This window comes from Panthera leo, chromosome A1 (assembly GCF_018350215.1).
Source record: "Panthera leo isolate Ple1 chromosome A1, P.leo_Ple1_pat1.1, whole genome shotgun sequence".
NCBI lineage: Eukaryota > Metazoa > Chordata > Mammalia > Carnivora > Felidae > Panthera > Panthera leo.
Window position 1 is genome coordinate 36339519 of NC_056679.1, and position 16079 is coordinate 36355597.

Consider the following 16079-nt stretch of genomic DNA (forward strand, 5'->3'; position numbering starts at 1 on the left):
TGGGAAGGTAGTGGAAAATGTTAAAATAGAAGTTTGATAATTTGTATTAATATAATAATTTGTTGATATTTTAAATAATTCAGTATTAATTCAAAGTCTTCATTTTAATATACATATAATAACTTTTACTTTTCAGAACCTAAACCACAGCCACAGCAGCTTCATCAGGGACAACACCGATTGTCAAATACTGAGCAAAATGGAGTCAAAGATAGTAATCAACCACGGTATCTGCCTCGAAATGATACCAGACAGCCAAGAAATGAAAAGCCTCCTCGTTTTCAAAGAGACCCCCAAAATTCAAAGTCAGTTTTAGAAGGCAGTGGATTACCTAGAAACAGAGGTTCTGAAAGACCAAGTACTTCTTCAGGATCCGAAGCATGGGCTGAAGAGAGAATCAAGTGTGATAGACCCTATTCTAGATATGACAGAACTAAAGATGCTTCCTACCTTTTAAGCTCTCAGCACAATGATGGTGCTTTTAAAAAAAGGGATAACTCTATGCAAAGCAGATCAGGAAAAGGTCCGTCCTATGCAGAGGTAAAAGAAAACCCACTTCCTCAAGAATCCATTGACTATAATAATCAAAAACGTGGGAAAAGAGAAAACCAAACAACAAATCCTGATCATTTTTATGACAGGAAACCACGAACAATAAATAACGAAAATTTCAGTGGTGTAAAAATTGAAAAACATTTTAATGTAAATACTGATTTCCAGAATCCCGTCCGAACTAATAGTTTCGTTGGTGTTCCAAATGGAGAGACAGAAATGCCACTGAAGGGCAGGCGAGTAGGACCTATTAAGCCAGCAGGACCTATCACAGCTATACCCTATGATGATAAAGTATTTTACAATAGTGGGCCCAAAAGAAGATCTGGGCCAATTAAACCAGAAAAAGTACTAGAATCATCTATTCCTATGGAGTATGCAAAATTGTGGAAACCTGGAGATGAATGTTTTGCACTTTATTGGGAAGACAACAAGGTATGCATGCTGTAACGTTTCATATTCTAATGTTATTAAATGTCACCCCCTAGTGAGACTGTAGAAGGCCATTGCTTTGGGACTATGAGTTTTGTTCTATGGCTGTATCTGTTTAGAGTCTTTGAACAGATCTATAGATATGTAATTTATAAAAGAGGAAAAATAAAATATTTAATATTTTTTATGGATCCTTATAGAGAATCAGTCTCGTAAGATTTGGTTAAGTAAGGTTTGATTTTAGATTGCCTATCGGAATAGTATTTAAAAGCGATTAAGTAGAGTTGATCAGTTATTTCACTTACCGACTGAACTGTCAATGTTTGCTTTTCTTTCTAGTAAAGTTATACTGATTCACAAGGAAGAAAATGAATTGAGTGGCACAGAGTTAAATTCTGCAGATTACATCTAAATTAAAGAAAATATACAATCAGCCTACTTAAAGAAATAACAGAAAGGTTAATTATTTAGCTAATAATAAATGATAATTATTAAGCCAATAATTTAAACACTCTAGTTCTACATTATATGCTGACTATAGTGGAAAGAGGGAAATCATGGAGAAAAGGTAAGGGAAAGACAGAAGATGTGGTCAAGAAGGAATACGGTGGATCAGTTAAAAGAGCCTGGGTGAGAGGGAGAAGACCAATAGAGAACAGGAAAGGAAAGAGGAAGAAGGAACCCTCAGAGAGAAGGACCTTTGCACATATTTTCCCTTCTGCCCAACATACTCTTCTACCAACTATTCTCATCATTGAGAGCTTGGTTATTTTTGGTTTTGGTTCTTGGATTGATAACTCCTTCCCCTACCATAATTTTGAGTTTCTTGAAGGCAGGGCTATGTCTGTCTAGTTTTCCTCTGCAGCTCTGCTTCTCCTCTAATATAGGGATTTCATAATTATTTATGGACTCTGTTAATTAGTTAATTCTGAATAGGGCACTTATGTAGGAAAAAAGTAGAGTGGTAGGGGACTGGAGATACCAGCAAGATAGGAATAAACAGACTCATAGTATAGATCTGGGTGGATGTGAGGATCGAGTCCAGCAAAAAAAAAAAAAAAAAAAAAAAAAAAAAAGTATTATTTCATGGGTAGAATAGTTTTCAGTTCATAAAGTAAGGCTGTGCCCATGAGAGTGTATCTTTGGCTAAACAGAGAGGTGGAGGCAAAGTTAACTACAGTTTTCAAGGAACTGAAATTCAGACTAGGGAATGTGGTTGGATCTTTTAAAAGGATGCTATCGGTCCTGGGATCAGGAAATGGGCCCTACTGTGTTCAGTGAATGATGAAGTATAAGCAAGATGTTAGATGTTTCCTAATGAGAGCAGCAAGGAGAGGGGTACCGGCTGATATAGCTAGATGGCACAGTCCTGTAAGGTTTTTGTATGATGGTGGAATAGCATCTATCTACAAGCAGCATCCCGACTGTCAAGTTTTCATTCAAGGTTAGAAGGAGGGGGAGACAGCGGTTTTTGTTTTGGTTTTGGTTTTGTGTTTTTTTTAGTTCCAGAAAAGCAACAGCCCTTCCAGAAATCTCAACAATCTCACTGGTTGGAACTATTTCGCACGGCTCTTCCCCGGCTGTTAGGAAGGCTTAGGAAGCAAGTGTTCTTCACTACTCAGACTCTGACTGTTAACAACTCAGACCACTTTCCAACATACAGGAACTATTTGATTTGGGTAGTGAGGGATTACTTATGTTTAGCTGTTTCTCCCTCATGATAAAGGCAAGAAAAGGTGAAGTAGTTGGAAATCAGTGCAGGTTTATAGAGCTAACAGTGTCTATCTTAGGATGAGTGGCCACTTGTGTCAGATGCTTCTGTGAAAGTTTGATTAAGATGATAATGGAAAAGTATTTTTTTTATTGGACAATCTGAGATTTTTGGTGATCTTGATGAGCAGAGAAAGTACATGATTCGAGTTGAAAGCCCAATAATTTTCAAAAGTCTTAGTAGATAAGTCAGGATTTCCATTGAAATCCCACAAGGATCATGCCCTAATAGTAAGTGCAAAACTCATACAAATAAGCCATTACACAGCTAAAACCAACGATTTACAGGCTCAGAGATACCTGTTTGTACTCTGTCTGCCAAAGGAAAATATAATCCCCTTTTTTGGGAAAAATAACATTTTCTAAGACCTCTTCAATATTTCATCTGCAATGTCTGCAATCCTATAAAAAAATTAGAGGGCATGGTTAAAAATGGAGAGAGAGAGAGAGAGGAAGAGAAAATGAATGACTAGGAACAAATAAAGCAACAGAAAATATTAACAGAGCTACATATATTTAGATATTGGATTTAACAGACAAGTTCTTCAACAAATATTGACTAAACCGTAATTGAGTAGCTGCTAAGAGTCAGGTGCTTGGGATATATCAGATAGTTCTGGTTATGCTATTATCCTAATTTCTTCAAACACCTGATGGAATTATTAATCAAGTTTACTTTTAACTGTAATTATCTCAAAAAAATCAATAACAATGAGTTTATCTGTTGCCTTTCCTGAATATATTTAATATAATGTCATATAGTTTGTGAAAGACAGTACTTAACAATTCCCAAAGTGTTTTGAGCTTTTGTTCTTAGAATAATTGCATGATCTTCTGAGGTGACTAATTTGATTTTAATTGGATATGCACTCTCAGTTTAGAGTGAGGGACTGTAGGCTCTCTCTGTATTACACCATTAAACAAATAAACAGTATTTACCCTCTGAAAAAGATGAGATTAGTTATCTTCTGAAAACACCTAATTTAAGAGATAGCTTTTAAATGTTTTGTCAAGAATAAGCAACTTCCCAATTTTCTAACCAGAGACCAACCAAGATAAAGATTTAAGAAAAACGTGAGTTGTAACGGTCCTTAGGAAACTCTAGCCATAATAGCATTATAGTGATGTAATGCAGATGATTAACCAGTTGGTATAATCTATCATTTAAAAAATTCTTTACACTACCTTGCCTTCTTTCAGCCTTTATTTCCATAGAAGGATTGGGAATTTGGACCAATTCTCCTCCTTCTAGACTGCTATAATTAGTTCAGCTCTTTCTGCTCTCTCTACTGGAATGCTGTAACAACCTCCAAAATGGTTTCCTTGCCTTAAACCTTATTCCTCTTAAATTTGTCATTGGAATTACCATCACTGATCCTGGTCTTAGACGTTGTCATTCTTCCTAGTTAAAATCTTTTACCTGTGGAATAAATAGAGCCTGCAGCATGCATACAGAGCCTCTTTCAGCTGGTCCTTACCTTCTTGTCCTGTCTTATTTCCTATTAGTTGACCCTCCTCACATCACGCCATAATTAATTTTAAACTGTTTGTAGTTTCCTGCACTCATCTCCATGTTTTAGGTCTCTGTAACTTCCCGTGGTGCACCCTCCTCAGTTGTTTGCTTGGCTAAACCTTCTTCATCCTTGAAGAATGTATCCATTGCTATCTGCCACAGGAAGTTCGTCCCCAACTCCTCAGCCCTATTAAGTGCTGTGTCACTGCACCATTATTACGGTACTCTCCACTCTCCATGTAATATAGAAGTCATTTTTCACACAGTTGTTTTTGTTAGACTCTAAGCTCCTAAAAGGATGTCAACTTATTATGAGTCTTGTTTGTTGAACTTACCAGAACTGACATAATTATCTGAGAAGCTTACAAACTCACAGCAATTCATAGATCACAGAAGTGTGAAACTAAGAAATAAAGGAGAAAAGGATAGACGTGAATGTATGTCAGGAACTCTAATATAAGAAAAAGAATTCCAGCATGGTGTTTTTAAACTTGCTAGCATCTAGAACTGGGAAGGAAACACCATGGATTAACTTAATAACCTTTGTGATGTAAAGTATACTATTTAATCAGTAAAAACAGATTTTTTTTCCCCCTGGTGTACTCAGGATAACATATTTTAGAAGGAGGTAGAGAATAAGAATTTTTGTTGCCTTTAACATTTTCTGATTCTGGTGGGCTTATTAAGAGATACTGTTAGAGTGTTATAGTAGAGCATCCAATTGCCCTAATTTGAAGGAAATATTTCTTAAGAGTAAATAGTTTTTACTTTTCATTTTGTCTTCACTAAGCACCATTCAGACCTATAATTTGGGTCCTGAATGGGTTGACCTGTAGCAGAGAAGTACTCCGATTAGTTGACCTACTTGTGGTTACATTAACAGAAAAAAATTAAGATTGTTGTTGTTATGTAAATCAGCTCCTTCTGAGTTTATTAATGTGAATTAATTCCCAGAGCCAAATTATACTAGGTAAACTGATAAAATAAAAGTATTTGGTCTTTCAGTGTCTCAAATCTGATAAATCCTGGATATAAGTAATGTGTTTACTCCTTATCTGACATCCCTACTTCACCCCATTAGCCTGTGATGACTATGGCGGGGAGCCTTTTTCTCTGAGATTTATTTTTGTCATATATTTATGCTCCATAGTTATATTTTCTTTTCTTTTTTTTTTTTTATATATGAAATTTATTGTCAAATTGGTTTCATAGTTATATTTTCTGATTAGTACATAAGAATAATCTTACTAATATTGGTTAAGGGCTTCAGTGGCTTGTAACAAAACAGAACACTAGTTTTGTGGGGTGTTTTTTTTTTTTTTATTCCCATTAACATGTGAATATTCTTCTCTACTGACCCTTCTTAGTTCTGTCCTGAAATCTTACTACTGCCCTGTGTATGTCAGAACTCACATGGATGAGAGAATTTATCTCTTTTTTTAGCCAATTTATGATTATCTGCAGGTAAGTTTTCTTTCTTAAAAATATTATTCTCTTAAAATTTTTCTTTCAAATATTGTGTAATTGAAAGTTGCTAAGAGAGTAGATCTTAAAAGTTGTCAGCACAAGAAGAAAATTTGTAACTTTGTGTGGTGATGGACATTAAACTTGTTGTGGTGACCCTTTCACAATATATACATAGCTCAATAAAAAGTAATTTTAAAAAATGAGCTTTCAAAAAATATACATTGTATTTATATTTCCATCAAACATCGCCCTTTGTAGACAATGTGGATTGTCACATTCCCAACTCCTTTTTGTCTCCTCAGTTCTACCGAGCAGAAGTTGAAGCTCTCCATTCTTCTGGCATGACAGCGGTTGTTAAATTCATTGATTATGGAAACTATGAAGAGGTGCTACTAAGCAACATGAGGCCCATTCAGACAGAGGCATGGGTACGTGATTCAAATTCTGTACGAAGGCATAGGCTGTTTTGAAGAAAATACATAGCTCTAAAAGTTTAGTCATAGCAATACAAAATCTGCCAGTGGAACAAATATTTTGAATTTACTTAAAACTGGCTACTCCTAAAGTAAGATTCTAGTTTAATAATTACATTGAACTACAATAAAAATGAATGCATTGGAATTCACTTTCCTTGTGTAATGCTTTGTTATATTATGCTTTGGAAATGGGTGCCCTTATTTACAGTTGCAAGCCTTTATGCATATTTTGTTCTTTCCCAGTTTGTTACCTTAAATTTGACTAGATTATGTCCAGCAGTTATCAAATTTAAATCTCTGATGAATACGCGTATGTTCTTTATTATTTTCGTTACATATGAAATCAAGAAAAACACTTTAAATTATATATGAAGTCATGCTGCATTTACTACATATATGTTTATATATGTATACATACAGACTAACTATAATATCTGTTTAGTAATTACTTGATTTTGTTGCCAAATGTATGTCAATGTTCTGTGGTAATTTTGATGATGTAATTGAGAACAGTTGACTTCATGGAGTCCATTATATATAAGGGCTTATGTGACTTTATATAGATTCTCAGCTACATTTAGGCAAAAACGGAGGACAAGGCACATTAAAATTGGTTTCATAAAGTTTTTTTTTAACTTCGTTTTTCCACTTTATGGGTAGCTGTTAATAAACTTATCATTAGATGTCTAACTCGTTTCTGTTTCTCTAAAGTATCAAAATATACTATAAAATGGTATTATCCAGGCATTAGTCTTATCTTTGAAGTATACAGGTTTCTCTCAGTTGCTCCCTTTTAGTTTAGTTTAGTTTAGTTTTGGTCTCCTTACATTTTTCTGTCACCACCTCAGTGTCACCCACTCCCCTCACACACACAGCCCACCGTCCACTCTCCCCAAGATAAAGAAAACAACAACCAAAAGCCTAGTACCAGTAATTGTGCTTTGGGCCATGGAAATTTCTAGAAAATTTATCATTTTATATTTTATAGTATATTACTAATGACTCATAAGTTTAATTAATAGATCTTTTCCCTCACTCTCATTGTCTAAAGTTTAGCCACTTTTTCTCTAAAGGACTGAAATACCATCAATATCTAATCTACGCCTTTCTTTTAATGGAGAAACTTGATGTAACCATATGTTTGCCCTTTTGATTCTCCTATGACTGCTACTTTCATTCTCTTTTTCCATTAATACATCTTAATCTGGTTTTGATGGTAAAATTAATTATTTATTTATAGGTTATGTATTCCCAGAAGTTGAGTCCTTGTTTGCTATTTGTAATGTGCTCCCAAATGTGTTTAACCATTACAGTCAAAGTCAAACTAGAATTTTTACGTTCAGGTTTTTGTTTTTTTTTTAAGAGGATTTGATAAGAGATTGATTTTATTCTTTTCTCCCTAGAGAAAAATTTAGTTTCCTTACTTCACTTCTTTTCTACTTCCTTTTTCTGTTTCAGGGTGGCCATAACTGATGAGCACATTGTCATTCCTCACTGTAGCTCTTCCATTCAAAGGTGTTTGCTACTGAGTGATCATTTTCTTTCTAGTCAGTGATTTTTCCTTTCCCCCTTTAATACCCCTCTTTCTGTTATCATTAATTTTTAAGTCAACGTAAACTTAGCTGGACAATAAATTTCACAGATGTCACAGTCCATGTAGTGTTTCTGAGCCAAGCAGTACTTTTCTACTTTCTACCCATTTGTGAATACTCATCTATTCTCTTTTCTAATTTTTTTTTTTTACTTATTTACTTTATTTTGCAGTCAACCTAAAAATCTTTTATAAGATGCTTGAAATATTTTACAGTGAGAAGCACGAGAGAATCACTAAATCTTTTGGAGATTCTGGTATTACTTTTCTGCTGTGATTGTTGATATTTTATGATTTTGCATAAGTTAATATGACAAATAAGTTGGATCATGAACATCGTTATTGGGGATAAGATCATTCTTCATTCTTTCTCTGCATGAGTAATTGACTTAGTTTGTAGAATCATCTCCTTGATATTCAGAAGCCACTAGCTTAACATATCTTCATCCATCTCCATTTTTTAAAAGTACATATGTGCATATATACATAAAAAGGCCCTGAAGAAAAGCTGTTTATGCGGTTGTCAATACATTTAGTGTAGAGTTGGTCTGGAGTTCTCTTGGCCTCTGAGAGTATTAATGTTGGGGTCTATGAGCACTTTTTCTTATTGTAACTGGAATTGTGGCAAGTTTTAAATTAAAGCAAAATATCCACTATATCAATAAGAGGATGATTCTAATTGGTAAACATACTAGAAAAATTAAAGGGCTGCAAAGGTACAGTGTTCATTCACCCCATGGATTGTGTAATTTTTAATTTTTAACTCTTGGTCTCTTTTTAATTGTGAAATTATATTTTATCTCTTAGAAGGTGTTTGTTTCTTATTGGTATAAGATTTGGGAAAAACCTCCTTTTCCTAAATGTAGCAGTGGTCATTCATTGAAGATGTTTCTAATAGTTTGCAGGAAAAACAGCCCAAAAGCCTGCATATAAACCAAAAGCTTTTATAGAAATCAGTTGCCTGTATTATCTATTAAAGGTGTAAGGATAAATCATTAAATAAAAAGCATGAAATATTAAGAGACTCAATGACTAAGTTAATAGTCTCTCATATGGAAAATTAAAATAAAAATCTACCTATTACTTTAAGGGTTAGTATTTTTCTCACGAAGTTTAGGAATTATTTGCCTTTGCTCTCTACACTAAATACCTACTTTTCCCTTTCCATATGGATACGTATTTTTCCTTCCAGAACATATTCAGTGATGATATTTCAGATGGTGAAAATATATGTTCTGATTATGATTAAGTACTTTATTTCCTCCAAAATGATTTAGTAAACTTTTTAATAAGTCATCCTTGATTTTTTTTTGTTCTAGCTAGATTTCACCTGGTTCTTTTAGATGTCGTTAAATATTCTCTCTTAACTTTAGCATATTTATTATAGTGAACTCTCTAACTATCACACATAATGTGAGGTTCATAACTTATTCTTAACTGGATAAATGCTCTCGCTTTTTTCCCCCAATGTTCTTTGAACATCATACGATTTTCCTTGTTTTTCCAAAGTAAGTGAAGCGTTAGGGAGTCTCATATTATTTATAAAATTATATAGGAAGAAAAGTATACATATATTATTTTATATTTCTGATTACTGTATGAGAAAACATTAGGGGCGAAGAAAACTGCTGTTTGTGTTTCCTGCAGGCCCTTTCCAAATTGGTTCCTTTTAACTCTAAAACTAATACCAGGAAACCAGTAAAAAGATGCCTCAGGCAATTTGGAATTATTGTAAAATACCCTGGTGCTGCTGCTCAGACAAACCTTTTGTGTTTTTAGAGTGTGGTTTCTTCTGAATTGCCTTCCTAAGCTTGTAGAGACACTTGTCAAGTCTTGATTTTCCAAGTATTTTTATGACCTGGATTCTATTGAGACTTTTATATCCCAAGAAATGTTTTAGAACTTGCTAGTTTCTAAACTTTCTTTTTATAAATTCATCGTATTTGCTTCTTAGTATCAGGAAATAATTATTGTTCAGCTATTGTTCCAAATAAAACCATTATGATTACATAGGTAATGCTTAGTTCCAAGGCCTTAACATACACATCATCTTGGTCATTAATTCTGGACAGATGGGTTGTTACTGCGTTTTAGATGATCATCCTGTTTTAAATGTTTTTCTGTATTCATATATTCAGAAATATTCTTTGCATATCTATTAGGTACTATGTAGGCTCTATTCTAAGTGAAGGATATATGTTAGTGCACAAAGCACACAAAAATCCCTGCCCACTGCACAAAGTTAGAAGAAAGTTATAGTTCCACTTATGTGAATCAAACTTAAATATCTCATGGGGGTCTTCATTCTTTCTTCTTGAAGTTTTAAAACAAAATGCGAGTGGAAAAAATCTTGTTTACTAAAGTTTTAATTAAGTAATGTTTAGGTCTTTATTTTATTCCACCGTAGTTTGAAGATAAAATTAACGTGGAAGAAAAAAGCATGACTTAATGAATTTTACTTGATTCAAAAATTCGTATCTATTTAAAAAGTAAAATTTGTTTTTAGGAGGATTTGGGTTTTGCTTTTTTAAATAATTATATGTATATATATTTCAGTTTTACTGTACTTTACAAAAGGAACTGTCGATCTGAACTTTTACTTTTGAAGTACGTTTGCACAAAATTTTATAATGACATCCTGGAATGCACATTTGAAAGTTATCTTTTCAAATTCAAATGACACTCACAAAAAGCTATAAATTATTCTACCACTAATAAAAATATTAAAAAGAAACATATTACCAAAAAACCCCTAACCTATTTAATGACAGAGATTGAAAGTTATGATACATAAATTAATGAGTTAAAATGGATCCTAAATGTATTAGAACAAGGTCATGTTAGTAATTTTAATGATGTAGTGATAAAGTTAGGCTATATCTGGGTTGTGTTTGATATTAAAAGATCATAATAGATATTAAAAAGAGGACAATTGTTACCGAAATCATTAACTTCAAAGGAATATTAGAATTATGTAACAGTGAAGTTCTGCCAATTAGTAGCCAATAAAAAGTACAAGCACATATTTGATCATAGTCCAAAGGTTTTTCATTTTTGCTGATAAATTCTTAAATAAATTAGTGGGTATAATTTACCACACTTAAATTTCTGCATTAAAAGCATAAGTTGATTAAGGTCACTAAAATACTGAAATACATTTTCTTCCACCATACATATTTCGGGAAACTTTCCTTTCAAACTTTGTCCTACAGGCCATGCCGATTTTGTTTTGTCTTGTTTTGTTGCAGTATAAACAGAGTTAGAATGAAACTGTACTGATAGCTTAGCCCAATTTAAGAACATATGGGTGATGGAATTTGGGGATTCCATGCAGTGTCTTCAAGCTTTGATTTCATAAAGTTTGGTTGTACTTGATATTCTTTATTTCTTCATCAATTGCTCAGCCTTTCACAATTCCCACCAGAGGTTGTGGATTACACAGAAGGACTTTACTGGAGATATGAAAGCTGCTGATGAAGAGGGAGAGATTATTCATTCATAAATGTGTACCATATACATAGAGATGTCAACTTCATACTGTTGGTATCTACCCCCTGAAGCCCAAATTTTGTTTGTGATAGCCAAACCTAACAGTTGATTATGAAAATGTTGGCATCTACGTTTGACCCTGCTATATTATTTAACAGAGACATTTTATTTCACCATTTAAATTAATCCTAAGAGAATAATAAACTAGATAATAATTTAAAAAACCTATACAAAAAATACTGTTTGAATTTTGCTATTTGATAACTTCGTATATTGTAATCTACCCAAAGGAGCTATATATAAAGACATGTTTAAAACGTTTCTGGGTAATCTGAGGTTTTCTTTATTGAGCACTGAATGTACAGGTTATTTGCTTATGTCATGTTCCTTTTTTCTGAAGGTGAAATAACTTCCAAAGTGAAATAACATGGCAGGGTATTACCCAAGATGTGCCGTCTTTTTAAAATTATTATAGTCATACTAGTCAGTTTGTTTCTAACTTTAACTATAATTCATAAGACAATTTGAGCCTTACATTATTTGGTTATCAATATTAAGAATCAAGCTAGCATAACTGTTTGAAAAATCCACAGCAATTATTTTTGCATAAATGAATACCAGCAGATATGATGTTAATCTTTTATCCTCTAAGTCTCACCTTTATTAATAGCAACCTAAAGTGTGGTGCCCTGAATTATGATGTTTGTTAGTTAAAGTTAAAATATGTTGCTTTTAGATTTATGCCAAATATCCTCTGATTTACATTTCCCTTCAAAGTAGTCTTTAAGGAAGCATCATGGGGGAGAGCTGCAGCCAAAGGGTGCTGGGATTGTCAGGTGAACTGATTTTTTCCTTTGGCGTTTTTGATTTAGTAGGCTCAAGCCTTGTTCTCTTCGAAGTGTAAATTTTTGTTTTTTCGTTTATTTTACATACCAGGGCTTTTAAAATTGCCGTTTCAAACTGCACTGAATTTTACCATTCCTTTGCATATAATACAAAAGACTTGCTAATATACTTATTGCACAGAAAATAAAATAGTAAAATAAATGAATCTGAGGAATATTTTTGTTTTGTTTTATTTCTCTGTCCCAACGGTGTTACTCTTATACTGGGCATGTGCCTTGACTAGACACTTATGTCAGTATATTTTAAAGATTATTTTCAATCCGAAGAGGCATCCTTGAATTAAAAAAATACACACAGTTCTATTTCAGTTTCTAGTGAATTTCTGAGCCTCTTCCATCTGCACCTAAAGAAGCTGAAAAATAGTGTTGCGTTGTTGGACCACAGCACTTTCAGATGGAGCCCCTGCAATACATCTTTCCTCCCCTAAAGTCTGGGGTTGACCACACATATTGGATTGCATACCATAGGGGGTTGTCAACTGTCCTTTCATCTTGTGTCTCCGCTTAATACTGTTTTTGTGTATTCTTTGGTCATCTTGTTTGTTAGTCATCTCTCTCTGTTTTCATTTTTATTTCCAAAACATTCTTGTATCCTCTTGGCTTTTTTTTTTTTTTTTTTTAACTGTTCTTTCTTTCCTTTCTTTCTTTATTTCACCTTTGGTAGGTGGTATCTCTTGATATATATGGACTACTTTTCCTATTGATCTTAATTTTCTGAACTTTACTGGATCTATGCTATTTACTCTAGAATCCTGTGTGATAGGCTTCACTAGGAAAGAGTGGAGTTTGATCTGTCTCCTTGTGAGAAATACTCTAATGTTATAGAGCTTCCAATTCCATTAAACTTGGGAACTACTAGCAAGAGTTTTACACCTTGGCTTGAAATAACTCCCTTAGCAACCTGTCATTGACTGAGAGCACCATTCAGAAGGGAAAGGAAGTACTACAACAGTGAGTACATTTTATTTGCCTAAAAAAGAAAACCCATATGGTTTATTAAGAGTAAACATAGTTGAAGAGGCTCTATTTAAGCAACTTAGACCACTGTAAGAATACAAAAGTCATTAGTTTTTTGTGCAGATGGTTTTATGCCTAATCCATCTAGAAGGTGTGTTCTGAGAATATTAGTTCTGCTATTTAGTTAAATACATTTGGAAAATGCTGGGTTAAAAAAATTAAGCATGCTTTTTTTTTTTTTTTTTATGGGACCTCTTTGAGCCAATAACAGACTAATATGTATTTTATTGTATCTTGTTTTTCTCCATTTATTTAGGTCTTCTGTAATTTCCTTCATCAGTGCTTTGTAGTTAACATGCAACCTTGCTAATATCACTTATTGGATCTATGAGCTTATGTTCATTTGCTTTGAGTGCTTTTGTTTTTTATTTTTTTTATTTAGAAAATACTGTTGAACATTCACATCAGTTGATACATATTTTAATCTCTGAGAGAGAGAGATACTATGTATTGCTTCACAAATTTATTTGTTCATGGAACTTTTTTTTTAACCTGTTATAGAACCTGTTACAGAAAATCTATAGGACATATTTTGGAAAACGTCTTAGCTGTCTTGTTACCTTCTTTCTAGTTTTCAAATTTTCCCAGCTTTAAGATAGGGTGAAGATTTAGCTTTAAATATATTGTTTTAGATATTCCAAACTTCTTAAGAGGAACATAATATTATATTTTTATGTTATAAATAGAGACTAAATATATAGTAAAAGGCAGTTTGTCCTCAAACATGTTCTCTCATCTTATAACTCACTGGTCTTTTAATTTTATTTTAACTTAATTCTAATTCTAAAAACTTCTATTTATTAACATTTAGAAATTGTCATTTGTGGAGACTACCATTAGAGTTTTTATAATATTGCTGTCCTTCTCTGTAATTCTCACCCAATAACCTACATGATGTTTACATGTTCCAGCAGTAAGGCATTTTCATCATCTATTTGGGTTTTGAATTTGTTATTCCCCAATAAACTAGTCTAAGACAAAATCTGAAATCCCTTTTTTTGTTGTTTTTAAGATGACATTTCAAAAAGAAAGTGTCAAAGCAAGTTAATTCCAGTGGGCAAGTGAACATTGTTAAGCGAAGGAGATTCCTAAAAGACCAAAAATTCTGTTTTGTTTCAACATTTATATTGCTCTTTTACTAATAGGCTTGTATGTTCTAAAGCTTTTGAATAATATTGTTTTAATTAGTTGAAAGCTTGTTAAAAGCCTCCTGGAAAATAAGCAAGCTCTTATACTTAACTGCTCTTGATCTCCCTTTCTTCTTTTCCTGGTTACAACAGTTAAGTGAGGTGAATTGATAATCTTGGATAGAATTCCACAGCTCACTTGAGTGAACTAGAGGGGGAAATATTCTTATTTTAAGAAACCTGCCTTTTCCAGGCACTTATAATTATAAACAAGGGCAGAATTTATGGTTGGATAATAGCTAGTGAGAGTGCAAAAGAACTCTTTAAATAAGTGGTAGATATATACTGTAAGTACCAGCTCTTTTAGAGCTTGAAGGGATTAGAATTTTAAGTAAGCACATGAACGGGCTTGATAACTAAAACAGTAGAAGGAGGTCAGAAATTATGTGTTGATTTATGATTTATGGATGATTTATGTAGTCTTGGTGGGCACCTTTATTAGTGAAGAGTCCTTTGTCAGACATCAGGCCTAAGCGTAATAGTCTAATATGATAGTTTTCCAATACATAGTCTTTGAATGCTTTTTGTAGCAAAGCTACTTCAGAAAATAGATTGCCCTATATACCCAAAGGATTAAAAGGATATAAGAGAAGTAGAAGATAGATTTCCTTCCTTCCAGAAACCACCTAATAAATATTAATAAGGCCTCCATCAGACCTAGATGGTTCCAGTCTGGGAACCATTGTTGGAATGGTTCTTGATTACAATTTTGTTATGCATGTTAAACGAATAGGATAGCATGAAGGAGGGAAGTGGGAAAGGCTAACATTGACTTTTCAAAACTAGAATAACTTTAAAGACCTTTTATTGACACTTTTATCTTGCCTGAAGTATGCTCATTTTTTCCCAGATCATGTGATTAAAAAATTAGGGTAAGCCTTTTTGGTCATGCTTAACCAACAACTTACTATATAAAGTAAGATATTAGAAGTCAGTTTAATTCTGTTTCTTTCTGGTTCAAATTTTAAAATGTATGGGCTTGTGTTCTTCTTTTTTTTTTTTTTTTTTTAATGTTGGAAACCATTTTTGGTACTATTTAATGAATGATTTTAGGAGAATATAATGATCATTTTATCTTGAAGAGACTAATGTAAATAAAGCTTAAAATAATGTGGAGAAAATATACTAATTTTTTTCTTACCTCATAAAATCATTAGATAATATAAATATTATTATTATTAGGAATTCCTGAATTTGACCATCAGTATTCAAAAGAATGTTAGACTTAATTAGATTTTTCAAATATGTAATTGAAGTCTTAAAGCAAAGGGAAAAGGGAGGCATATCAAAAGCTTGAAAGTATTAGTACTTACTCGAATTTTTTTGTTTATTCTAGGTAAACTTTTTTTCTTCTTCTTCTATTTTGTTCATTTTCTGTCCTTTTCCTCTTCCCCCTTACCCAGACTCTTCTTCCTTGTCCTCTTCCTCTTTGGTTTTGTGTCTGAGTATTTGCCTTTTTATTCATCTTAAAGGTTTCACGTGGCTTTTAACTATTAGATTGGGTATGTTCCATCTCAGACAAGACTGATCCTCAAATGAAGTCTGGTTAAATAGAGCATTTTTCAAGTTCAGAAAACCTTTGAAAGCTTTGGGAACAAATGAATTGATATCCTTGGTTGATCTTTTATAAGCCCTGATTATAATTGATGCTTACTTAGCACCTAGACCTAACTGACACAA

The 16079-nt window shown here is 33.0% G+C and overlaps 1 protein-coding gene across 9 annotated transcripts in view; it reads left to right on the forward strand.

The window, feature by feature from the left end:
* Positions 1-16079, forward strand: part of TDRD3 (tudor domain containing 3) — a 158841-nt gene that overhangs the window by 117322 nt on the left and 25440 nt on the right. For all 9 annotated transcript variants that reach the window (XM_042927466.1, XM_042927458.1, XM_042927504.1 and 6 more), the window contains 2 exons: positions 137-987; positions 6037-6162. In XM_042927466.1, coding sequence (XP_042783400.1) covers positions 137-987; positions 6037-6162 — 977 coding nt within the window. The remainder of the gene's footprint in view (positions 1-136; positions 988-6036; positions 6163-16079) is intronic.